The 19,762-nt window shown below is 42.2% G+C and overlaps 1 protein-coding gene across 1 annotated transcript in view; it reads left to right on the top strand.

Annotated features, from left to right (window-relative positions):
- UVSSA (UV stimulated scaffold protein A) overlaps nucleotides 1-19,353 on the top strand; it is a 73,127-nt gene extending 53,774 nt beyond the window's left edge. Inside the window, exons 12-15 of the mRNA XM_018554757.1 lie at nucleotides 3,237-3,420; nucleotides 5,294-5,405; nucleotides 13,018-13,201; nucleotides 19,050-19,353. Of these exons, the coding sequence (XP_018410259.1) occupies nucleotides 3,237-3,420; nucleotides 5,294-5,405; nucleotides 13,018-13,201; nucleotides 19,050-19,143 (574 nt within the window). The 3' untranslated portion in view covers nucleotides 19,144-19,353. The remainder of the gene's footprint in view (nucleotides 1-3,236; nucleotides 3,421-5,293; nucleotides 5,406-13,017; nucleotides 13,202-19,049) is intronic.
- Nucleotides 19,354-19,762: the final 409 nt, after the last annotated feature.

Raw genomic sequence — 19,762 nt, 5'->3', positions numbered from 1 at the left:
TTATTCCACCTAGGTTTCTCCATATAACACTCTTTGTATTATTGTTTTTTATTGTCATATACTTTTTTGTGTTACATCCCTTTTGACTGACCGGGATCCTAGTGAGAGGGATTCCAAGTTATCTAATATGTTATATGGTTTTCATATGTGTTTTGTATACCTCATCCGTTTGGCTTTGGTTTTACAACTACCTTGTTTTTGTGCAATAAAAATGTTGAAATAGAAAAAACGGAAGATATCCAGTTAAATAATAATCGTCAACAAGGCAGCGGTGGTGCAAGGTTTAGCACATACGTCTCTCTGGCTGGAGGCTTATTCCGATGACATGTCCTGTCTGCTGACATCCTGAAGAACATATACTGACCAGCAGCAGCTTAACTGTTTTGTGTTCATGTGGAATACCTTATCTCTGCACAATGAGGTTTCTTCTGCAAAAGGAGTATTGACCGCAGCGTTGTTTAATTGCTTTCTGGCCAACATTCATTTGTAGCTAAGCTTCAGGTTAGGGCAGTGAAGACATAATACACACAACCCTAGCCAGAACCATGCACTCTCAGACTTGTTGGTTGTGACGGGTGATATAAGACTGAGCTGTTGTAGCAGGAAATCATTTCCAGCTTACTCTTCGTATTTTTTTTCCTTTTTTGTTTGTTTCTGGATCAGATTAGCTTAGCTATGACATACATGGTGAAACAAAGACCTAGCTGCACACTGCTCCTAATTATTTTTGTAATGCCCAAGCTTCGGCCTTTACTTTTTTGTTACTTTTCCATATTGTCAGGAAGGATTGTTTCCTCTTTTCATTGCGACCCACCCTCACTTTCTGTTCATTTGGCAGGGTGTCACATCAACATGAAGTCATGGAAAATGACACAGACTGTCAGGCTCCATTCACACATGAGCATTTTTCCACGCGTATTCGTGCAAACAAATGCGCTAAACATAAAAACCAATGCATTGCAATGTGCATTGTTCAGACTACTGCGGCGGCCGCACTGTACGAAACCGCACGTCCAAAAAATAGTCCATCAGAAATGTCACCAACACACCAATGGATGATGTCCAAAATAAAGCGTCTTTTAGTCACACATATTGTCAAATCTAAAATGCAACATTTCGTGGCCATGCAGGTTCCCCTTCATCAGGCTTGACATGACAAATAATATAGTCCAAGTGCGATTTTTATGGGTGGATTCCGCACGTTCCAGCTACAGTAATAGCAGCAAACATGCGGAATCCGTGCATATGTTACCAGTTTTGCGCAGAAACCGCTACTGCTATGTGTAAATGGAGCATAAAGCATTTTTTTTTAAAGTAAAGAAGAGTCATGAGGAAAAATAGGGAAGGACAAAGAAAATGAAATGAGAAATCTAATAGTATGAAATTTCTTTCATCTTATGATATTCATAAGACCTGCTGCGTTCCAGCTCCCTCGTCAACTCCTCTCATGCTCACCTCCAGGACTTCTCTAGAGTCTCTCTCATCCTTTAGGCCCAGCCTGCCTGCCTTTAGGCAATCCCTGAAGACTCATCACTTCAGGGAAGCCTATCCCGCCTCAACCTAACCACTGAACTAATCACTTTCTCAAACAATTCATTCCCACACAGCTCCCTCCTCATGTATCACTTGTCCCTCCCTTTTAGATTGTAAGCCCTCAGCGGCAGAGCCCTCCTTACCATCTTGTCTTGAATTGTATTGTGATTGTAATGTCTTCCTTATATTGTAAAGTGCTGTGCAAACTGTTGGCTCTATATAACTCCTATATAATAATATTAATAATGCATAAGGTATTTTAACACTGAAAAAGCGTCTTTGTTTTACTAGTCTGGTGAAGCTAAAGGTGAACTTCAGGCAGAAAAAAAAACATCAATTCATGTTCAGTAAATAATCATTTAGGGAAGAACTCCAGATAAATAAAAAAGCTTACCCTTGCAGTGGGGCTAGACTCGCTTTGCATAGGGGGCTCCAATAAAGCTGTTTTATTTACCTGATCCCGGCTCCCAAGGGGGTTCAGCGCTCACCTCTCTCCCTTTCACTATGGCTGTGGCATGCCACTCTGTGTCTTCAAGTCTAATGCAGTTCAGTGGACCTGCATAAGATGTAATGACGTCAGCGGTCCTTAGTTCGCTGGAGCCCAGGGGAGAAGAGACTACAGGAAACGGTCTAGGAGCCAGGAGGAAGTTGGGATCAGCTAAATAAATCTTTTTTTTTTATTTCAGCACCTAGACCAAGACGAACACTTAACCTTTGCAATGTGGGCGTAGCCCCACTGCAAGGGCAAGTGTCTATTTGCCCAGAGTTCTTCTTTAGGAGTATTTTTAAAAGCAACTAGTGTAAGTGCCTAAATTTGACCCGGTATCAACCTGCCATCCATTGTTCACCAGAGCTCAGACTGGAAGAGAGAAAAGCAGCACAAGGAACCAACCAGTTGTCCTGCAGTGCTCATGTGCTGACATGGAACATGCTGAGAGGAGGAGAGAACGAAATGGCATATAAGCTCATCATTTTACTGCCCAATAACAGGGTGGAAAGGGACTAACAGTAAAGTTAGGTCTCCAGGCTGTCTGGTAGAAGTGTGTAAATATCAGAACTGTATAGACCGTAATACAAATCCTTTGGCTGGTAATGCAGTCTTTTCCACTTACAGAGCTAGGTTATTTTTCTTTTAAATAAATATTAATGTCATTTTATTGGTATCTATCTACCAGTAGCTGCCTCATTTCCCACCCTCGGCTTATATTCGGGTCAATACTTTTTCCCAGTTTTTTTTTGCTAAAATTAGGTACCTCGGCTTATATTCGGGACGGCTTATACACAAGTATATACGGTATGTATTTTAACTGTATATTTAGCTGGAGTTTACCTTTTAAGCTGAATGTCCATTTAGTTCTTCTGTATTCTGCAGCATGCTGTATCTATCTTTTTATGTCATTTATGCAACTTTGAGGATTCTGTTCAAATATTTGTACATTCCTGGATGATCTCGTTTGTAAAATATTGCTAATGTGTAATTATAAAATGGAAAATTAAAAGCATCCAGAGCTGCTTCAAATCTCTGCGACAAAATTGCTAGTGTGACATAACCCATAGTAGAAAACCCTTTTACATGGCACGCTTCTGTATTGCTTGAGAACAACATGGAACGCGCTGGAGTCCCACCGATGTCACAGTTCAGTAATTAAGCAAAAGACAAAGTAACATCATTCCTTATGGTTATGTGTTATTCTTTCACTCAGGGTTACCTCCCAGCACAGATTCTGGGCTAGCAGTGAGATGGATGAGGAAACCGAAAGTAAAGAGTTGGAAGCCATGCTGAAGACCAGATACATCTCATTGCCTGGCAAGTTTGAACCTGTAAAACACAAATGTCGAGTGCCCTTACCTAATGGATCACTTTGCGAGAGGCAAGACAGATTTAAGGTAGGTGTGCTTTGCAAACTATAAAGTATTGTTGTCCTTGGGAGGTCCCGTCAGTTGTGCTTTATTGGTTGAGGGGCCCTTAAGGGACAGTGTAACGCAGCTGCTGGTGTGCATGGGTCCTATAGCAGAGGTCCAAGCAAATATTATAACTACATATATTATGTGACTCACACAGATGTCCTACCTTATTACTATCGCTTCATATACCCTCTATGTACAAAGTTCAAAATCCTCCTCCTCAGCAATCATGGTAATGATACCTATCCACTTGGTGAGTGACTGCAGGAAAAGATGTCATTGGACAATAAAGGAACAGCAGTGTATTGATGAAGTCCATTTCCTCATCAGGGTGTGTTGGACTGACTTCAGTGAGACTTAATTGCCTCAGGATGATGATTCTCCTAGAGTGAATAAGCTAATATATTTTATTTTTTTAGTGAGTACTGTACATGACCAGATTGAGGCCTATCTAAACCCACAAACGCAAATCTTAAATATTGCAGCCTACCAGTTCTTAAGGGTGATGTCTGCATTGTTTCCACTTGGGGATCCTGCCAGTGGCACGCTTCTATTCCTAGGTTGACACGGTTTACTCACCATACTGTGTCTATGTGGGAGCAGTAGGACACCGCTGAATGTGTTCTGCAGTTCTGTTGCCCTGGGACAGGACTATAGAACACCCCCCTCCTCTTCTAAAATGTCATGAGTTATGCCATTAAAATAGGGCTGCAACTAATGAATATTTTCATAATCGATTAGTTGGTCGATTTATTTTTTCAATTAATCGGATGAAAACATTTAAATAATATCATCCTTAATTTAAACATAAAATTTACTTTAGAATAAAACTGCATGCACAATCTTTTGCAATCTCACTGCACTGAAACACACAGCATTGTGGTACTGTGCGTTCCAGTGCGGGCAATCACACTGTGGGTGGGAGGGGTGATTGGGGTGCCATTGAAATGAATGGCACTGCAACACGCCTCCCGTAGCAAAATTTGTCTGGCTGAAACCGAAAAATGACTTTTTTCCCACCTTTTTATAATTTTTGTTTTAATAATTGTAGTGTAACCACACGGCGCTTGAATAGCTTCAGTCAGGAAATAACAGGTGCCAGTGGCAAGATTCCGCAGGTGGCAGCTGAATGTAAATAGAGCAGGTGGTGGGCAGGTGCAACATATAGGCCTGTCAGTCTAACATCGGTAGTTTGTAAAATGCTAGAGGGCATAATAAAGGATTACCTGGTAGAATTTGTTCAGGAAAACGGCATAGTTAATGACAATCGGCATGGGTTCAGGATTCTTTACAGTTAGATCAGTTAGGGTCTGGAACTCACTGCCACAGGCGGTGATTTCAGCAAAGAATGTGGAATTGTTCAAGAAACTTTTGGACGATTTCTTAAGGGACCGTAATATACAGGGGTACAGGTACTCCTAGAATGAGATCCTAATAGGTTGGACTTGATGGACTAATGTCTTTATTCAACTTCAAATACTATGTAACTATGTAACTATTGGCCACTTCAAATTGCAATAGACAATAGCAGGTGGCTATTGCTCCTGCCCACTGCTTGCTGTGCTCTCCTCCCACCCTGGAGGAGAGATCTAGGGGATTCAACCAACTAATGGATAATGAGAATAGTTGACAACTATTCTCATAATCTGTTAGTTGGCAAATCTAGTGACATGACCTTGTTAGAGATGTCTCAGGTAAACATAGTGGTTAGATACGGGACAATGTGCATGTCTGTAACTTCTGTTTTAAATTTGTAGGGTGGAAGAAATAACAGAGCTTGTTGAGCGGGTTAGGAAAAGGATGTCCGTTTATATCATTTCATTTGTTTTTCTTGTATTTTATGTCTGTCTTCAAGTGTCCTTTCCATGGGAAGATAATTCCACGAGATGAAATTGGAGTGCCAGTCAAGCCCGAGGATCGCGAGAGAGAAGCCAAGGAAAAGTTTGAGAAGCAAGCCCAAGAACAAGGTATAGGATTACTGAATTACAAAAGGCTAAATGATCATTTTTTACATGTTTGAATCTCGCAGCCCATCTGAGGTCACTTAAAAGACACGCAGTCAGACAGAGCACACACAACCCCTATTTGTATAGTCTTCTCTACATTTTTCTGTTACAACAGGTTATCTAAATACGACCGCTCAGTCCAATAGGCAACAGAGTTAGACCTAGTGCCCTCTGTAATCAGTACTGAGCAGGAGAACTTGTCAGACACCTCCTCCTTGTTTCTGTGCAATGCAAGTCTGTGTGAGGACACGTGTGCCTAGGCGAGTGCATGTTTTAAACGATTTACCAACAAAAATCAGTTATAAATCATAAAATGGGGGGTACAGGCCTTTGCAGCGATAAAAAGGTGTGGTACTTCAGTTGGGCTTTCAGATTACTTTTGTATGTACCAATTGACAGATGAGCTGTGCATTTTCTATTCTCTCCATTATATTCTTAGCGTTGGGCTTCAAGGGCTTTTGTTAGAGCCCGAGGAGTCAGGAGGTCGTACAGCCTGACTGCCATTACCGATGAACCTTTCCCTTCCTTTTTGGCAACTCTTAGAAATAGTGGGGTTGCAATATGACATCACTGCTGATCTCAAACCATATTCCCAGTTCTGCAGCCCTTAGTAATATGCTAATTAGCATAGGCCTGTATAAAGAGGTGATCCACTGGACCAACAGAGCTACTTCCATGGGGGCTGATCAATTGGTTGACAAAGACAATAGGGTGCAGCAGGCACAATAGTGGTTTCATCCATCACTACTCCTGTAGTAGAGCTGCAGGAATAGTGTGATGTAAGATATTAAAGGGACATTAAACTCAGGAATTAAATCTTAAAAATACATATACATTCAAGTACCCTAACTATTAACAAAAATGTATCTTATTTGTGCATCACTCGGCTGTAGATCCTCAAATCATCTCTGAATTGGTGCTGACACTGTCCTTCCTTCTGGAGGGGGGCTACTTTTGTTCCCCATGGTCCCTGTGTGTGTTGTAAAGTAGTCACCACTTCAAGCTCACTCCTGTGATGGACTACAATCTCATGTTTAGTTTATTAATTTGTATTGAGATTGTAATCCATCACAGGAGTGAACTTGGAGCGGTGACTACTTTACAACACCCGCAGGTACCATGGGGAACACAAGTAGCCCCCCTCCAGAAGGAAGGACAGTGTCAGCACCAATTCAGAGATGATATGAGGATCTACAGCCGAGTGATACACAAATAAGAAACATTTATCTACTTTTAGATTGTAACCCCTCAGGGGCAGGCTCCTCCCTAGCATCTTGTCTTGAATTGTATTGTGATTGTAATGTCCTGCTTATATTGTAAAGCGCTGCACAAACTGTTGGCGCTACATAAATCCTGTATAATAATAATACTTGAATGCATTTTTAAGATTTAACTCCTGAGTTAAATCCACGGAGACCAGGGGTATACAGGGGTAGAGGTACGCCTAAGAGCAAAATCACACATGGACTAATACACACGCACACACCTGCTCAAACATAAATGCATACACACAATAGGTTGGACTTATGTCTTTATTCAACCTCAAATACTATGTAACTCCTGAGTTTAGTGTCACTTTAAGCCATCACAAAAATCCAAAGTGACCCTTTTAGTTGCTTGTATTTATTTTTTTTCTGTTTCTTCTCTTCCCTCTGTTGAGTCCTTCCCGTTCATTATTCATATTTTTCTGTATGCCATGGGTGTTCAGTACAAGCGGGGTGTGCAGAACAAAATAGCTGGCAGAGTTGTTTCTGTAGGTGACCCAGCAACGTGAATCCTTGATATTATAGTGCTCGATAGCTTCTTTTGAAAAGGAACTTGTTTCACATTGGGCTCGATGACCTGTATAGAACTTGGCAGGTGCATTTTCTTGGGCCATAGATCCAAGGGCTACAAAAACCATTTTGTTTAAATAAATTAAGATGATAAAGTAGACCGAACCTAATGATGCCCTACAACCATTAAACTTTGGCCTGTGTGTTTTCATCACTTAATGTGCAGTGAAGTATAGATATGAGTCTTTAGGTCATTAAGTGTTGCTGACATACAGTAGCTGCACTGGAGACTTCCTGAGCTGATTACCCTTGAAAGAACTGTCTGCAAAATTGCTAAAACTGCTTTCATGACTGGGGTAGAATGTACCAGAGACTGGCAGCAGCGTTGTGTCCATGTGTACTTCATACAAGGACTACATTTTAATTTGATATTAATAGCAGCAACACCGCACACCCAGATGCAAAATAATTGTCTTCCATTTAATAAATAGCCAGCAGGAACAAGCTTTTATTCGGATACGATTCGCGCTAGACAAAACGCTTTTTCAAAGATTCCTATGAAAAAGCGCAGCGTCTAGCATAAAACGCGTTCCATTGAGATTTTTGTTCCTACTCGCTGTTTAATAAACAGCGAATATTATTTTGGATCTCGGTGAGCGATGTTCCTGTTGCTTCTACTATTGATTGCTGCGGTGGAGACAAACATCACCTGAGATGTAGTTGGGAAGAGTGTAGCCCGGTCTCATCTGGAGCTCCATGTGGTATGTTAAGTTTTGATTTGATATTAGCTATGAGATATAACACATACACATTACGGACAATCGATTTCTAATTACAGAAGGAACTATTTATTTCTCAACGCGACCCAAGTGTTAACCTGACTCTTGGGTGAAAATTAGGGAATTGTGCCTCTACTCGGCTTCATTGCTTCTCTTCCCTTGAGCTCAGTTGCCAGGAGCTTCCTTCATTAGAACAGTCAATGATTCTCTTTCACTATAATATACTGTACATATTTGGAATGCTCATACTTTTGCTAATATACATAATTCCAAGCCCTTCAGATACAGATCACCATTTTAATACTAATTCCTGCAGTTTGAATTGTACACTGCCTGACCAAACAAAAGTCACCGTCTAGATTGTGGGCAGTGTTATCATCTGGGGTTGCTTCAGTTGGTCAGGTCTAGATTCAGCAATGGTATGTCCCCAGAAAATTAGGTCAGTTGCCTACCTGAATATACTGGTGATCAGGTTTTTCCATCAATGGATTTTTCTTCCCTGATGACACATCGGGCATATTCTAAGATGACAATGCCAGGATTCATCGGGATCAAATTGTGAAAAAGTGGTTCAGGGAGCATGAGACATCATTGTCACACATGGATTGGCCACCACAGAGTCCAGACCTTAACCCCATTGAGAATCTTTGGGATGTTCTGAAGAAGACTTTATGCAGTGGTCCGAGTCTCTCATCATCACTACAAGATCTTGGTGAAAAATGAATGTAACTCTGGATGGAAATAAATGTTGTGACATTGCATAAGCTTATTGAAACGATGCCACGGCGCATGTGTGCCGTAATCAAAGCTAAAGGTGGTCCAGCAAAATATATATATTTATTTATTTTTGCCAGTCAGTGTGTTGGATAGTGTAGCTGGCAGCACTAATGCAAAAGTTAATAATTGCATTTTGTTTGTCAACAGAGAAGGATCATTGAAGGAAAAAAACCTTTTCTTGTATTTGATGCAAGCACTTTTGTGTTTTTCAATTTTAGTGATATGAGGTGGAAGAAAAGGAGACGCTGGAGGCCCTTAAATTTAAACAAGCTTTCTTTTCACTAGTATTCCCATTTCAACATTGTTGTTTAGTGGAGAAAAGAACTTTAAAACAAGCCTTCAGTGCTCTGTCAGTCAGAATATGCAAATACTTGAAGAACTTAAGCTCTGGCATCTCTATACTTCTTATGGACCAAAGCAATTTTTATATTTGTGTCATGGGTATATTTACTTGGTCATATTTATCAAAACTGAAGCAGAAGAATCTGGAGCAGTTGCCTATGGCAACCAATCAGCTTCTATCTTCAGTCTGTTCAGCTAAGATTTGAAAATGAAAGAGGGAAGCTGGTTGTCGTGCACAGCTGCTCCAGATTCTTTCCAGTGCAGTCTTAGGCTGGGTTCACACCTAGTTGTATTGAATATCCGCGTTTGGCGTTGCGCGTTTTTACCGCGATTCGCGGTAAAAAAAACGCGCGACAAACGCCCGTTTCCGAGGGCTACTTGGCTGTATCCCAATGGAAACGCGAAACCAAAACGCCCCAAAGAAGTACATGTACATCTTTTGACGTAGGCCGTTTTGTATCGCGTTCGGACGGGCGGAAATACGGCAAGGTGTGAACCAGACCCATTGAATACAATGGGATTTAGATGTTTGAGCGTTTTGTAGAGCGTTCGTCGAGCGTTGAACGCGCTACAAAACGTTCAGGTGTGAACCAGGCCTTAGTAAATTCCCCTCTCTGTGTTTTTCTGTAAAGTATTTATGGGTGTATGTAGCACACCTAGCCCTCCTTCACACCTCTGCGATGTGACATCACACCCATAACCTATATTTTTACACAAAAAGTGGGGGGTCGTCTTATACGCCGGCAAATACGGTACTGTAGGGTACATTTGTGGTGCACTGCAGTAGGCAGCCCATTCATTTGAATGGACTTCCTACCACAGCTGAATAGTGCTAAAAAAAGTGCAAACACCTTTTTTAAAATCACATCGCACCACATCACATGGTAATAGGTTACCTTGTGGTGCGATACAATGCTCATGCTATGGCTAGGTGTGCTGTGGTGCCATTTAAGACATAATTGCAACATGTGATACACGATTGCGTAGATTTCCTCTACTTCTGCTCGTTACCGCCTCACTTCTGATTTGCAACCGCTTGAATGTCAATGATGAACCCCTTGGGCTAGCTTTTATCATGCAGTAAAAATGTTCAGCTGCATAGGACGGAACTTAGAATTGTCCATTAGTGAAGACCACCCATATCTGACCCTGAAGGAGAGGATGTCCCTCATCACGTGACACCTAGGTGTCGTATACGTATACTGGAATAAGATACGTATACTGGAAATTGTTTCAGAATATTGCTTGGTGGTGGAGACCTAAACTGGAGTCAGGCTTTAACGGGCACGATCTAGTCATAAATGCTTTATTATTGTTATATTTACTTTTATGGCTGGTTCTCTTTAACCTGTAACCCAATTAAACACGACAGCACCATAAACTGATATTATATGGTCCTGTCACACATTTTACTTCACAGAAAGGAAGGTAATGGAAGGCATATTGCTCCCTGTCCCTTCCAGCTGCACGCTGACCCCTGTGGCTTAAAAATGATTGCTCTGACCTGTTAATCTGCCGCGCTCCTCCTTTCCAGCAGCTCATCCACTAAAGCAAATGAAGTGGCTATTTCTTGTGCGAATGGCAGTCAGTGTCTGTCCTTGCAGCTTTTACTGACTTGTTAACAGCCCGGGATGAGGACAATCCGGCAGAGGCAGTCCCTTAGCCAGTCACTTGTGAAATAACGTCTCGTCACTAACTGCAGTATTGATTCCCACCCACCCTCGCCAACACTGTCATTTTCTCTTCCCCGCCACTAAACTCGGTAACAATACAAGAAGCGGTTTAGGGCCCCATCAGTGCTCAAAAATAAAAAAAGCCTCTCTTCCCTGGCATTTCATTGATTTTTTTTCCTCAAAAGCTTTTAAATTGCTCCTTCATTTGACTCACACAGTCATTTTATCTGTCGCAAATGGCGGTATTTCTTGCCCTGTGTTTAAACAATTGCCTCGTCCTCTCGGTTACTAAACTGTGACGCCGTATTATTGCAGCGAGGTAAACACTTTACACGGTGCGCCTTAATCCCCGATATCTCGTTCCCAACTTTCAATTGTTCCAGTGCTAGTCTCGGAAGCAGAGAATTTCACTCAGACACGTATTGTTAAGGCTGGTTGAAGCGAATGCATCACTGTGCAGTCTGTGTTTTCAGCTATAATAAATGGAAACTTTGAAGGACAACTTTGTGGTTGTGTTAAAGTCAGAATCTCCCTTCCGTGTTCTTCAGTCTCAATTTTATATACTACCTGGCCAAAAAACACAAACCACCACCTGGATTTATTTAATTATTTTATTTATGGCTGGAATTTTTATAGCACCTACAAGTTACACAGTGCTTTATATACCATGCATTCACATCAGTCCCTGCCCTTACCTTCTAAGGTCCCTATCTCACATACATACAGGGCAATTTAGGGAGGAGCCAATTAACCTTCCAGCATGTCTTTGGAGTGTGGGAGGAAACCTGAGTACCTGGGGAAAACCCAAGGAAGCACATGGAGAACATATAAACTCTTTGCAGATAGTGTCTTGACTGGGATAGGAACCGGGAACCCCCCGTGCTGCAAGGCGTAAGTGCTTTTGTTATGATCTGGGGTTCCTTCAGTTGGTCAGGTCTAGGTTCAGCAACGTTATGTCCCCAAAAAATGATGTCAGTTGCCTACCTGAATATACTGAATGATCAGGTTTTGCCATCAATGGATTTTTTCTTCCCTGATGGCACATTGGGCATATTCCTAGATGACAATGCCAGGATTCATCAGGCTCAAATTGTGAAAGAGTGGTTCAGGGAGCATGAGACATCATTGTCACACATGGATTGGCCGCCACAGAGTCCAGACCTTAACCCCATTGAGATTCTTTGGAATGTTCTGGAGAAGACTTTACACAGAGGTCCAACTCTCCCATCATCACTACAGGATCTTGGTGAAAAATTAATCCAACTCTGGACGGAAATAAATGTTGTGACATGGCGTAAGCTTATGGAAACGATGCCACGGCGAATGTGTGCTGTAATCAAAACTAAAGGCGGTCCAACTAAATATAAGAACATGTGACTTTTTTTTTTGGTCAGGCAGTGTTTAATGTTTTGCCGCCAGACTGAGTAGGTTTAAGTGGATAGCAATCTTTGCTTGCAGTTTGGAGTATGTATGAATGCCACCTGGGACTCTATCTGCATGGAGTTTTTACATCCTCCTTATATTTTTATGGTTTTGCTCCAAGTGCTCCAGTTTCTTCTAACAATCAAAAAAAAATCTTTCTAGATGGTTAGTTGGCCCTAAAATGTGCAAAGGGATGGTAAGTGTAGCACATGGACCTGAGGAGCATAGGAAAGAAATACTTATTTCCTGTGCTCCTCAGCTCCATCTTCTGGCCCTAATGTGGTATTACATTACAGTCGACCTGGAAAGAAAGTATACTAAGAACGCTCATTTTTGCCTCTATTAGCGAACATTCAAAAAGATTTTCAGGGTGAATAGCCCCGTAAACTGTTTATAAATAGACCCCTTAAAGTGCTAATGTGCTAGTGAACAGATACTTTAAAGAAGAAGGGCCCGCATGCTAAAATGGCCCCTTTAGCTCCCTAGACTGCAGTATAGATTACATGACTAAATACTTGTACACTTACATGACTGGTTGCAGTGAGGTTCAGCAGTGATTTCTACAGAAAATATTAGGAAGTACTTCCTGCCGTTAGTTACCTTTGATATTCAAACTGAGAGAGTTTGGCAGCATAGCAGGGGTGATGGCACTTCCAGGTTGGCTGAAGTTGAATAAATCCTGGATTAGTATGCATCTTTATAGCAATAATGGGGGTCAGTGCTTAGAGATTGAGCTTTCTTCGGGTGTATCTTGAATTTTTAACATCAGTAGCTTTCATGATTTCTTTTCTGTGTTTTGATGTAGATTGGAGAGACCCCGAACTGATGAGGGAGATCGAGCAAGCCACGGGGGAAGATCTGGGCTCCTCCAGGTTTGCTGGAAAATCTAAAAAGAAGAAAGGAAAGAAGAAAAAGTATCCGAATCTGACAGATCTGAAGCAGAACGCAAATACCACTCGCTCCCGTCTGGAGAAGAAATTGTTTAACCCGTAAGATGCTGACCATCTTATATATTTATTTTTATTCGGTGGAACTTATTTTGTGTTTACAAGAATTCCTAATAATGTTCTAATAATATTTTATTTGAGACATATTTAATTTGCACTGGGACAGCTCCCAGTATTTCCCAGTAATAAACTGGTGTATATTGAAAGCATATTGTGGCCACATGTGTTACCTTAAAGAGGACCTGTACTGCGGAATGTGTCCAAAGAAGTCAAAGCAAAAGACAAAAAACTAGTCACCAGTATTGCCTCTGGTTTCTCTGCAGCTGATCTGTTCCCCATTACTGATTTACCATGCTTGTGCTCTGTACTCATCTTGGTCATCATGGTAAAGGAGCAGGACTTTGCTTCCTCACGTCAAAGTGTGTTCTGTTGACTGGTGATCTGATGACTGCTGAGGTAGTGATCAAGAAGTACCATTAGAGGTGGGGGAAAAGCAGACCCACAGAATTAATGGAGATGAGAGCCTTGCACTGCAGGTTCTCAGGTGCAGCTTCCTCTCCAGCAAGGAGAACAGTGAGCAGCACCGTGGTGACATCACCAAATCTAATTTTAAATCTCGTTAGTCCAAAGACTAAGGCCTCATTCACACAGCGTACAGTCGGGCCGTACAGATCCGTTCGGCGTGCATGGCAGTATAGGGCCATTCCCGGGAAGGACAGGTGCTACGTGTGATTGTACACAGCAGCCTGTTCTTCTCTATGGGAGGACGCGGCCATACGCTGACCCGAGCTGCACATCCGGGCGGGTGTGCGTACTTAGATGCAGACAGGATGGATCCTGTCTGCGTCCGAGCACAGACACCCGCACGGATGTGCAGCTCGGGTGTGTGTATGACAGCGTACGGCCGCGTCCTCCCATAGGTAAGAACAGGCTGCTGCGTGCAATCCCACGTAGCACCTGTCCTTTCAGAGAATGGCCCGATACGGCCGAGCACACCGCAAGGATCTGTACGGCCCGACTGTACGCTGTGTGAATGAGGCCTAACAGTCAAAGGCAGTAGTGCCTCCAGATGATCTCACACTGCCGATATACAGCTCATGGCAGGTAGGTGCCTAGGTACAGGAAGTGTACTGTTATTCTTCAGGAATGATTCAAGGCAAAAGTAGATTTTTTTCGGGTTGCTGCTTAGTGTAACAATCAAACCCCCAAAAAAAACGGATGTCAATGGACTATGGAAAGTCCAGTCAATGTACCTTCGTTGACTCCAATTCCGGTGTGAATGCACCCTTAACCTTTGTTCAGTAAAGGGTGCAGAATCTGTCTGTGGTTGCTTGCTTTGATCTGTTAACTTGTTCCTGCATTCGAAAAATTCTTTAATGTGGTACATGGTTTTCTGAAAGTCACCTTTCAGCAGAATTTTACTTGTGTTGCTGGTAGCGCGAACATGCAGTATGTTTGCTGAGCACAAGTGTCCCTGACGCGATCGCTCCTACTGTCGCACGCATCATAAAACATGGTGTCTGACAGCTGGTATCGCAGCGCAAATTATATGATCTCGCTCAACAGGTCTTAATTAACAACTGGATGGACATCTCCAGGAGTGTACCAGACATCAATTAACAGCGCCCTTTCCCTAAGAACAAGCCAGATTTAATTAGCTCCGGGGAATTGAATGGAAATCATGCGTCCAGCTGTGGAAACACTTGACGAACAGATCACAGTTGTTGTAAATAAGATGTTCTGTAGCAGGCAGATGACATGGCAGCATCATATCCCCATTCTGTCGCTGTGGAAACTTCTCGTTGTTCTTTAAAGAGAGTCTGTCACCAAGCAAACCACTTGCTTAATTAGGCTGCAGTGGAAGCAGCCGTTCACTGACTCTTGGCAAATACCAGTTCTGATTCATCGAGTCATTGTGGCTGATATTTAACTTTGCAAGGGAATTTTCACTTAGATGTCAGCAGAGCTTTAACTCATTCACTGAGCTATCATCCAATCGTGTAAGCAAAAATCAAGCTTTTTTTTACCTTTTTTCTTTTTGCTTCTCCTTTTCCTCTTCCTTTTTTTTTTTATTGGGCATTCTTTTTTTTTTTTAAACAAACTTTATTCTGTTTTCTCGGCCCTACCCCAAGGGGCTCGGCCTTTTTTTTCCACAGCATAAAATTTACACAGTATGAGGCTACTTACAGTAGGGCATTCTTTTTAAAGTGAACCACATTTTCTTAAAGAAAGTAAAACATTTCCTTGCAAAGTCAACATGCTTTACTCTGTTAGTAAATCAGCCACATTTCCCTGGTACTAATATGCAATATTTGAGTGAGAATGACTGCTTCCTCATGTGTTCCGAGTTCTGACAGTCACTTTAAACTATTTTAAACAGAATATGTGGGCAGTGGTGATGAGTCTGGGCTTGGTGTGAACGCAGTTTCCCTGAATTCACCCAAGCCCACTGTGACCGCCACTTCCTCCTCACCTGGTCCGATCAGTTGCGGAGAGGCGCATTCCCTACCCTGCACCTATACAGCACAAAAGGGCAGGGAATGCTCCTGCCGCTGCTATTTGGGCCAGAAAGAGGAAGTGGTGGTCACAGTTTTTAGTGGGCTTGACTGAACTCGGGCATCTGGGTTCACACCAAACCCAGGCTCATCTCTAGTGGTCAGTGTAATGCTTCAAGTGAATAATAAAATACAGTAATGCCTCGGTTCACGAGCGCTTCTGTTCGCGAACAGGAAGTTCGGCAAAATTTTGCTTCCGTTCGTGAACTCCAAATCGGGTGACGAACACAACCGCAGCCATCTTCCCTGCTCTGACACATGGTTGTGGCTTCCTCTAGTCGAGATTGTGGTCACAGACAGACCTGTGCACACTTGCTGTGAAGCTTTTTTTGTGTGCTTTTTAGCACATACAGTACTGTACAGTATTATTCAATAAAGCGTGGCTCCAAAGAAAGTGCAGAGCAAGCATGGTGGTAAAAAGAAAGTGCAGAGCGGTAATGAATTTACATATAGTTCACAACGGATTACCCTTATTTACATTGAGCCTTATGGGGAAATTTGATTTGGTTCTTGACCAGAATTGTGGAACGAATTAAGTTCGTGAACCGAGGTACCACTGTACATGAGAAACTGGAGATCTTTTATATTCTGCCTTTTTAAATGATTTTAATTCCAAGAGAGCCAAAGAGAAGTTGCAGGCAGCATGCATCCTAATACATATAATGCCTCTTCCTCTAACATGAGATTGGCTGAACTCTATCACTTTTGCAGTACTTCTCTGTAGCTTCCTCCTTTTCTGCTTTGCTTCTATTACATTTAGGTCTGCTGATACAGGAAGATAACTTTTTTTTTTTTTCTTTTTACACAAAATTATTCCTTTTCTTTTCTCCAAAAGAAGAGAGGAAAGGCTTAATGGCATCTTTGAACAACAGGCCCTTGGGTGAAAATTGGGTAATAGGCCTTTTCTCAGTCTCGCTGGTTCTCCTCACTTTAGCTCACCAACGAAAACTTGAATCCCAATTCCCTATGTAGCAGAAAATCACAGGGTGCGCTCTCCAGAGCATAGCCGCATCATCTAGGCCAGGAGATTGTTTACAGATATGGACTACAAGTATCACAAGTATCAGAAATACGATGACACTGTGTTGGAGCACCATAGCTGGCAGAAATTTGTAGATGGGTGGGACACCAGACTTTTTTCTGTGGTCCAAGCCCATTCTGGCTTCTCGGGTACCTCCAGACATTCCTCCGTGGCTCTACATCAAAGGAATAGTTCTAGACCATGGCTTAGTCCACCTCTGACCACCTGCAGGCTTCAGGCCTGGTCTGACAGCACACAAGTAACGCACTACCTCCAGGGAGGAGGCCTGGGGGAGAAAGAGACTCTCACATGGTCAAACCTAGATATTTATGTCCCCTCCCAGCATGCAAAACTGGCCATGAAACTCCTAGTGATTGGCTGAAGAGACATAGATATCCATAGTATTTCATCATTGGTTGCCCTGCTCTGTGGCAAGGCTACACCAAGCAACAGAACAACAGAATCCTTAGTGAAAACCAAATTAATATAGACTATACAAGTCAGCTAGACTGAATGCAGTCTCAGCGAACTAAAGTAGTTACCGTTACAGTAGTTACTGTAAGTAGTTACCCCATTTAGGGCAAGCTGGCTACAAACCTTTGGTCAAAAATGATTTTTGCCTACATGTCACAGTGAGGACTCGAAAGTGTGTGCTTTACTGAAAATACACTGTAGTTTCACTTTAACCGCCTTCCTGGATGTGAGTGGCCGTCTAAAGACTGTCCGTTGGCCCCGCCCCCTCACGAGACACGCGGGAAACTGCCCAAATTAGAAAAACGGCAGCGATGCCTGTTTACATACAAGTAATTCGCTGGCTATAGAGTCGGCGGATCGCTTGTGTAACGTGCCGGTCTGTGCACCTTCCTGTAGCCCCCTCCCGCTGGTCCCGAGCTTCGATGTGCCTGGTGCGAGCCCGGGAGCATGGTGGCTCTGTGACAGGGGATCAGAGGGAGATCGGTCCCACATCACTTCCACATTCTTGTGTCACTTTCCACCTTCAGAAGCTGGAGAGAAGCTGATCTCTGCTTCATCAGCTTCTTTGAGGGTCCCTAGGTGACATTAGGGGTCTTGGAGACCCCTGATGTCTCCATTAAGAGGACCTGTCACATCTCTTTGCTATCGCACAGAGGGTTTGTTAGCCCCCTATGTGATAACCAAACATTAAGGGGGGGGGTGAATTAAAGTTGCAAAAAGAAAAATTGAAGTCACACACGAAAAAGAATGTTAAAAAAACTAATTTTTTTTAAAAAAGTGCATGCAAACATGCATCGGGTGCGCATACGTGCAAAAATGGCGATTGCGCCCATTACGCCGCACATGTTACATATCACTGCGAACGTCGCAGCAATAATTCTAGGGCCTTCAATCACTGATAAACTGATGAGCGGTAAAAGCTTTTAAAGCGTCACCTATGGCCAATTTTGGGTATGGTAGTTTTTCGCGATTTCGCGGGCGCGCGCACTTTTAAGGCTTGACATGTTTGGTGTCTATTTACCCGACGTGACCCCGTCTGTTATAGTTTAACAAAAAAATGGGTAATAATAATTGTTTCCTAACATAACGTAAAAAATCTTTTTTTTTTTTCAAAATTTTCTGTAATTTTTCCTTAATATAGTAAAATATAAAACCCCCAGTGGTGATTAAATACCACCAAACGAAAGCTCTATCTGTCCACCAAAATTTTTTATAAAATTCATTTCCGTACAGCGTTGCATGACAGAATAAATGTCAGTCAAAGTACCGCAGCGCTGAATACTGAAAAATGGCCTGGCCAGGAAGGGGGGTGTAAACACCTGGTCAGCAAGTGGTTAAATACCCCCATCATAAAAGAGTTAACAGTAAATACCCCGACTATGGTGACCTTGAAGATCTGCTTTAGCCTGAACCCCAGCCCGGGCATTTAAACCATCATCGTACCCACAAGAGCTTGGATAAAGAGGATTCTTTGCCTTTGTCTGTGGCAGCCTTCCTCGTACAGAAGCTTGGAAGTTTGCCATTTATCTTGTAAGGTCGGTGTTAAAGAATAATGACAAAGGTGGAGTGGGCACATTAAAGCGAGCCTTCCATTACTTCACTCCTCTTATTAAAACCTTGTTGAATTAAAACTATTTGTATTGCCGTACTTAATTTAGTTAACACGTCTAATTTGTTCTGCCTCATCAGCCCAACGTTAGGAGGACCCGGCGGTAATTAATGATACCGCCTTGTTTTCTTAAACATATCTATAAACATCCCGCCTTGACTTTACTTGAGCTTGACTTTATGTGTTTATTTTTGGGCTAACGGCTTTTTCTCCTTTCCCTTCGTCTCACAGGGGATCAGTGAAACGGGTGATAAGCGCAATGAACCAAATGGATAAGAGGCGCCACGAGAAGTTTGCAAACCAGTTTAATTACGCATTAAATTAAAAATCAGAAGAAAGATAAACCGCCCGGCCGCCTTTTACATGGAAGACTCGTTTTGAGGACCTTTAACGGAAAATTGTTGTGTTATAAGTGTATTTTTTTCCTTAATGGCTATGTCTTAACTTATTTGTGTCATTTGTTATACCTTGTCGTCTTTTTTTTTTTTTTCTTCTTACCCTTGGATTGGTTTTTACGGCTATCTGGGTTATTTTTTTTAAAGAGGGAAAAAGTGCAATTATCGAAAAAAAAAGCAAAGGATGCCAAGAATGAATTAATTGGAGGAGTTTGTCTGGCGTAATCATAGTGCTGATACTTTTCAGGAAATTTCCTATTGAGATTTGAATGGATACCCTCCTCCCAAGTGATTGCTGTATTATTTTTTAAAGGTATATTTCACCTTTTACCAAAAAAATATAAATGTGCACACAATAAAAAAAAAAAAATTAAAATGTGCATTTATTTTGCATTGGGGCCAGTAAAGCATTGAAGCTGGGATTAGTGGATCGCAGGTGCAATGCATTGGCTCCTGCAGACCCTTCCTCTCAGCCCCTGTCCATACTGAGGACTATGAACTTTCAGCTAAGGGACGGGAGGAAGTATGAATGGACTACAAGTGCAGTGA

Source organism: Nanorana parkeri, unplaced genomic scaffold, assembly GCF_000935625.1.
Source record: "Nanorana parkeri isolate BGI_ZX_2015 unplaced genomic scaffold, ASM93562v1 scaffold172, whole genome shotgun sequence".
Lineage (NCBI taxonomy): Eukaryota > Metazoa > Chordata > Amphibia > Anura > Dicroglossidae > Nanorana > Nanorana parkeri.
The sequence above is the reverse complement of the archived record's forward strand: the minus strand, read 5'-3'. Positions and strand labels throughout refer to the sequence as shown.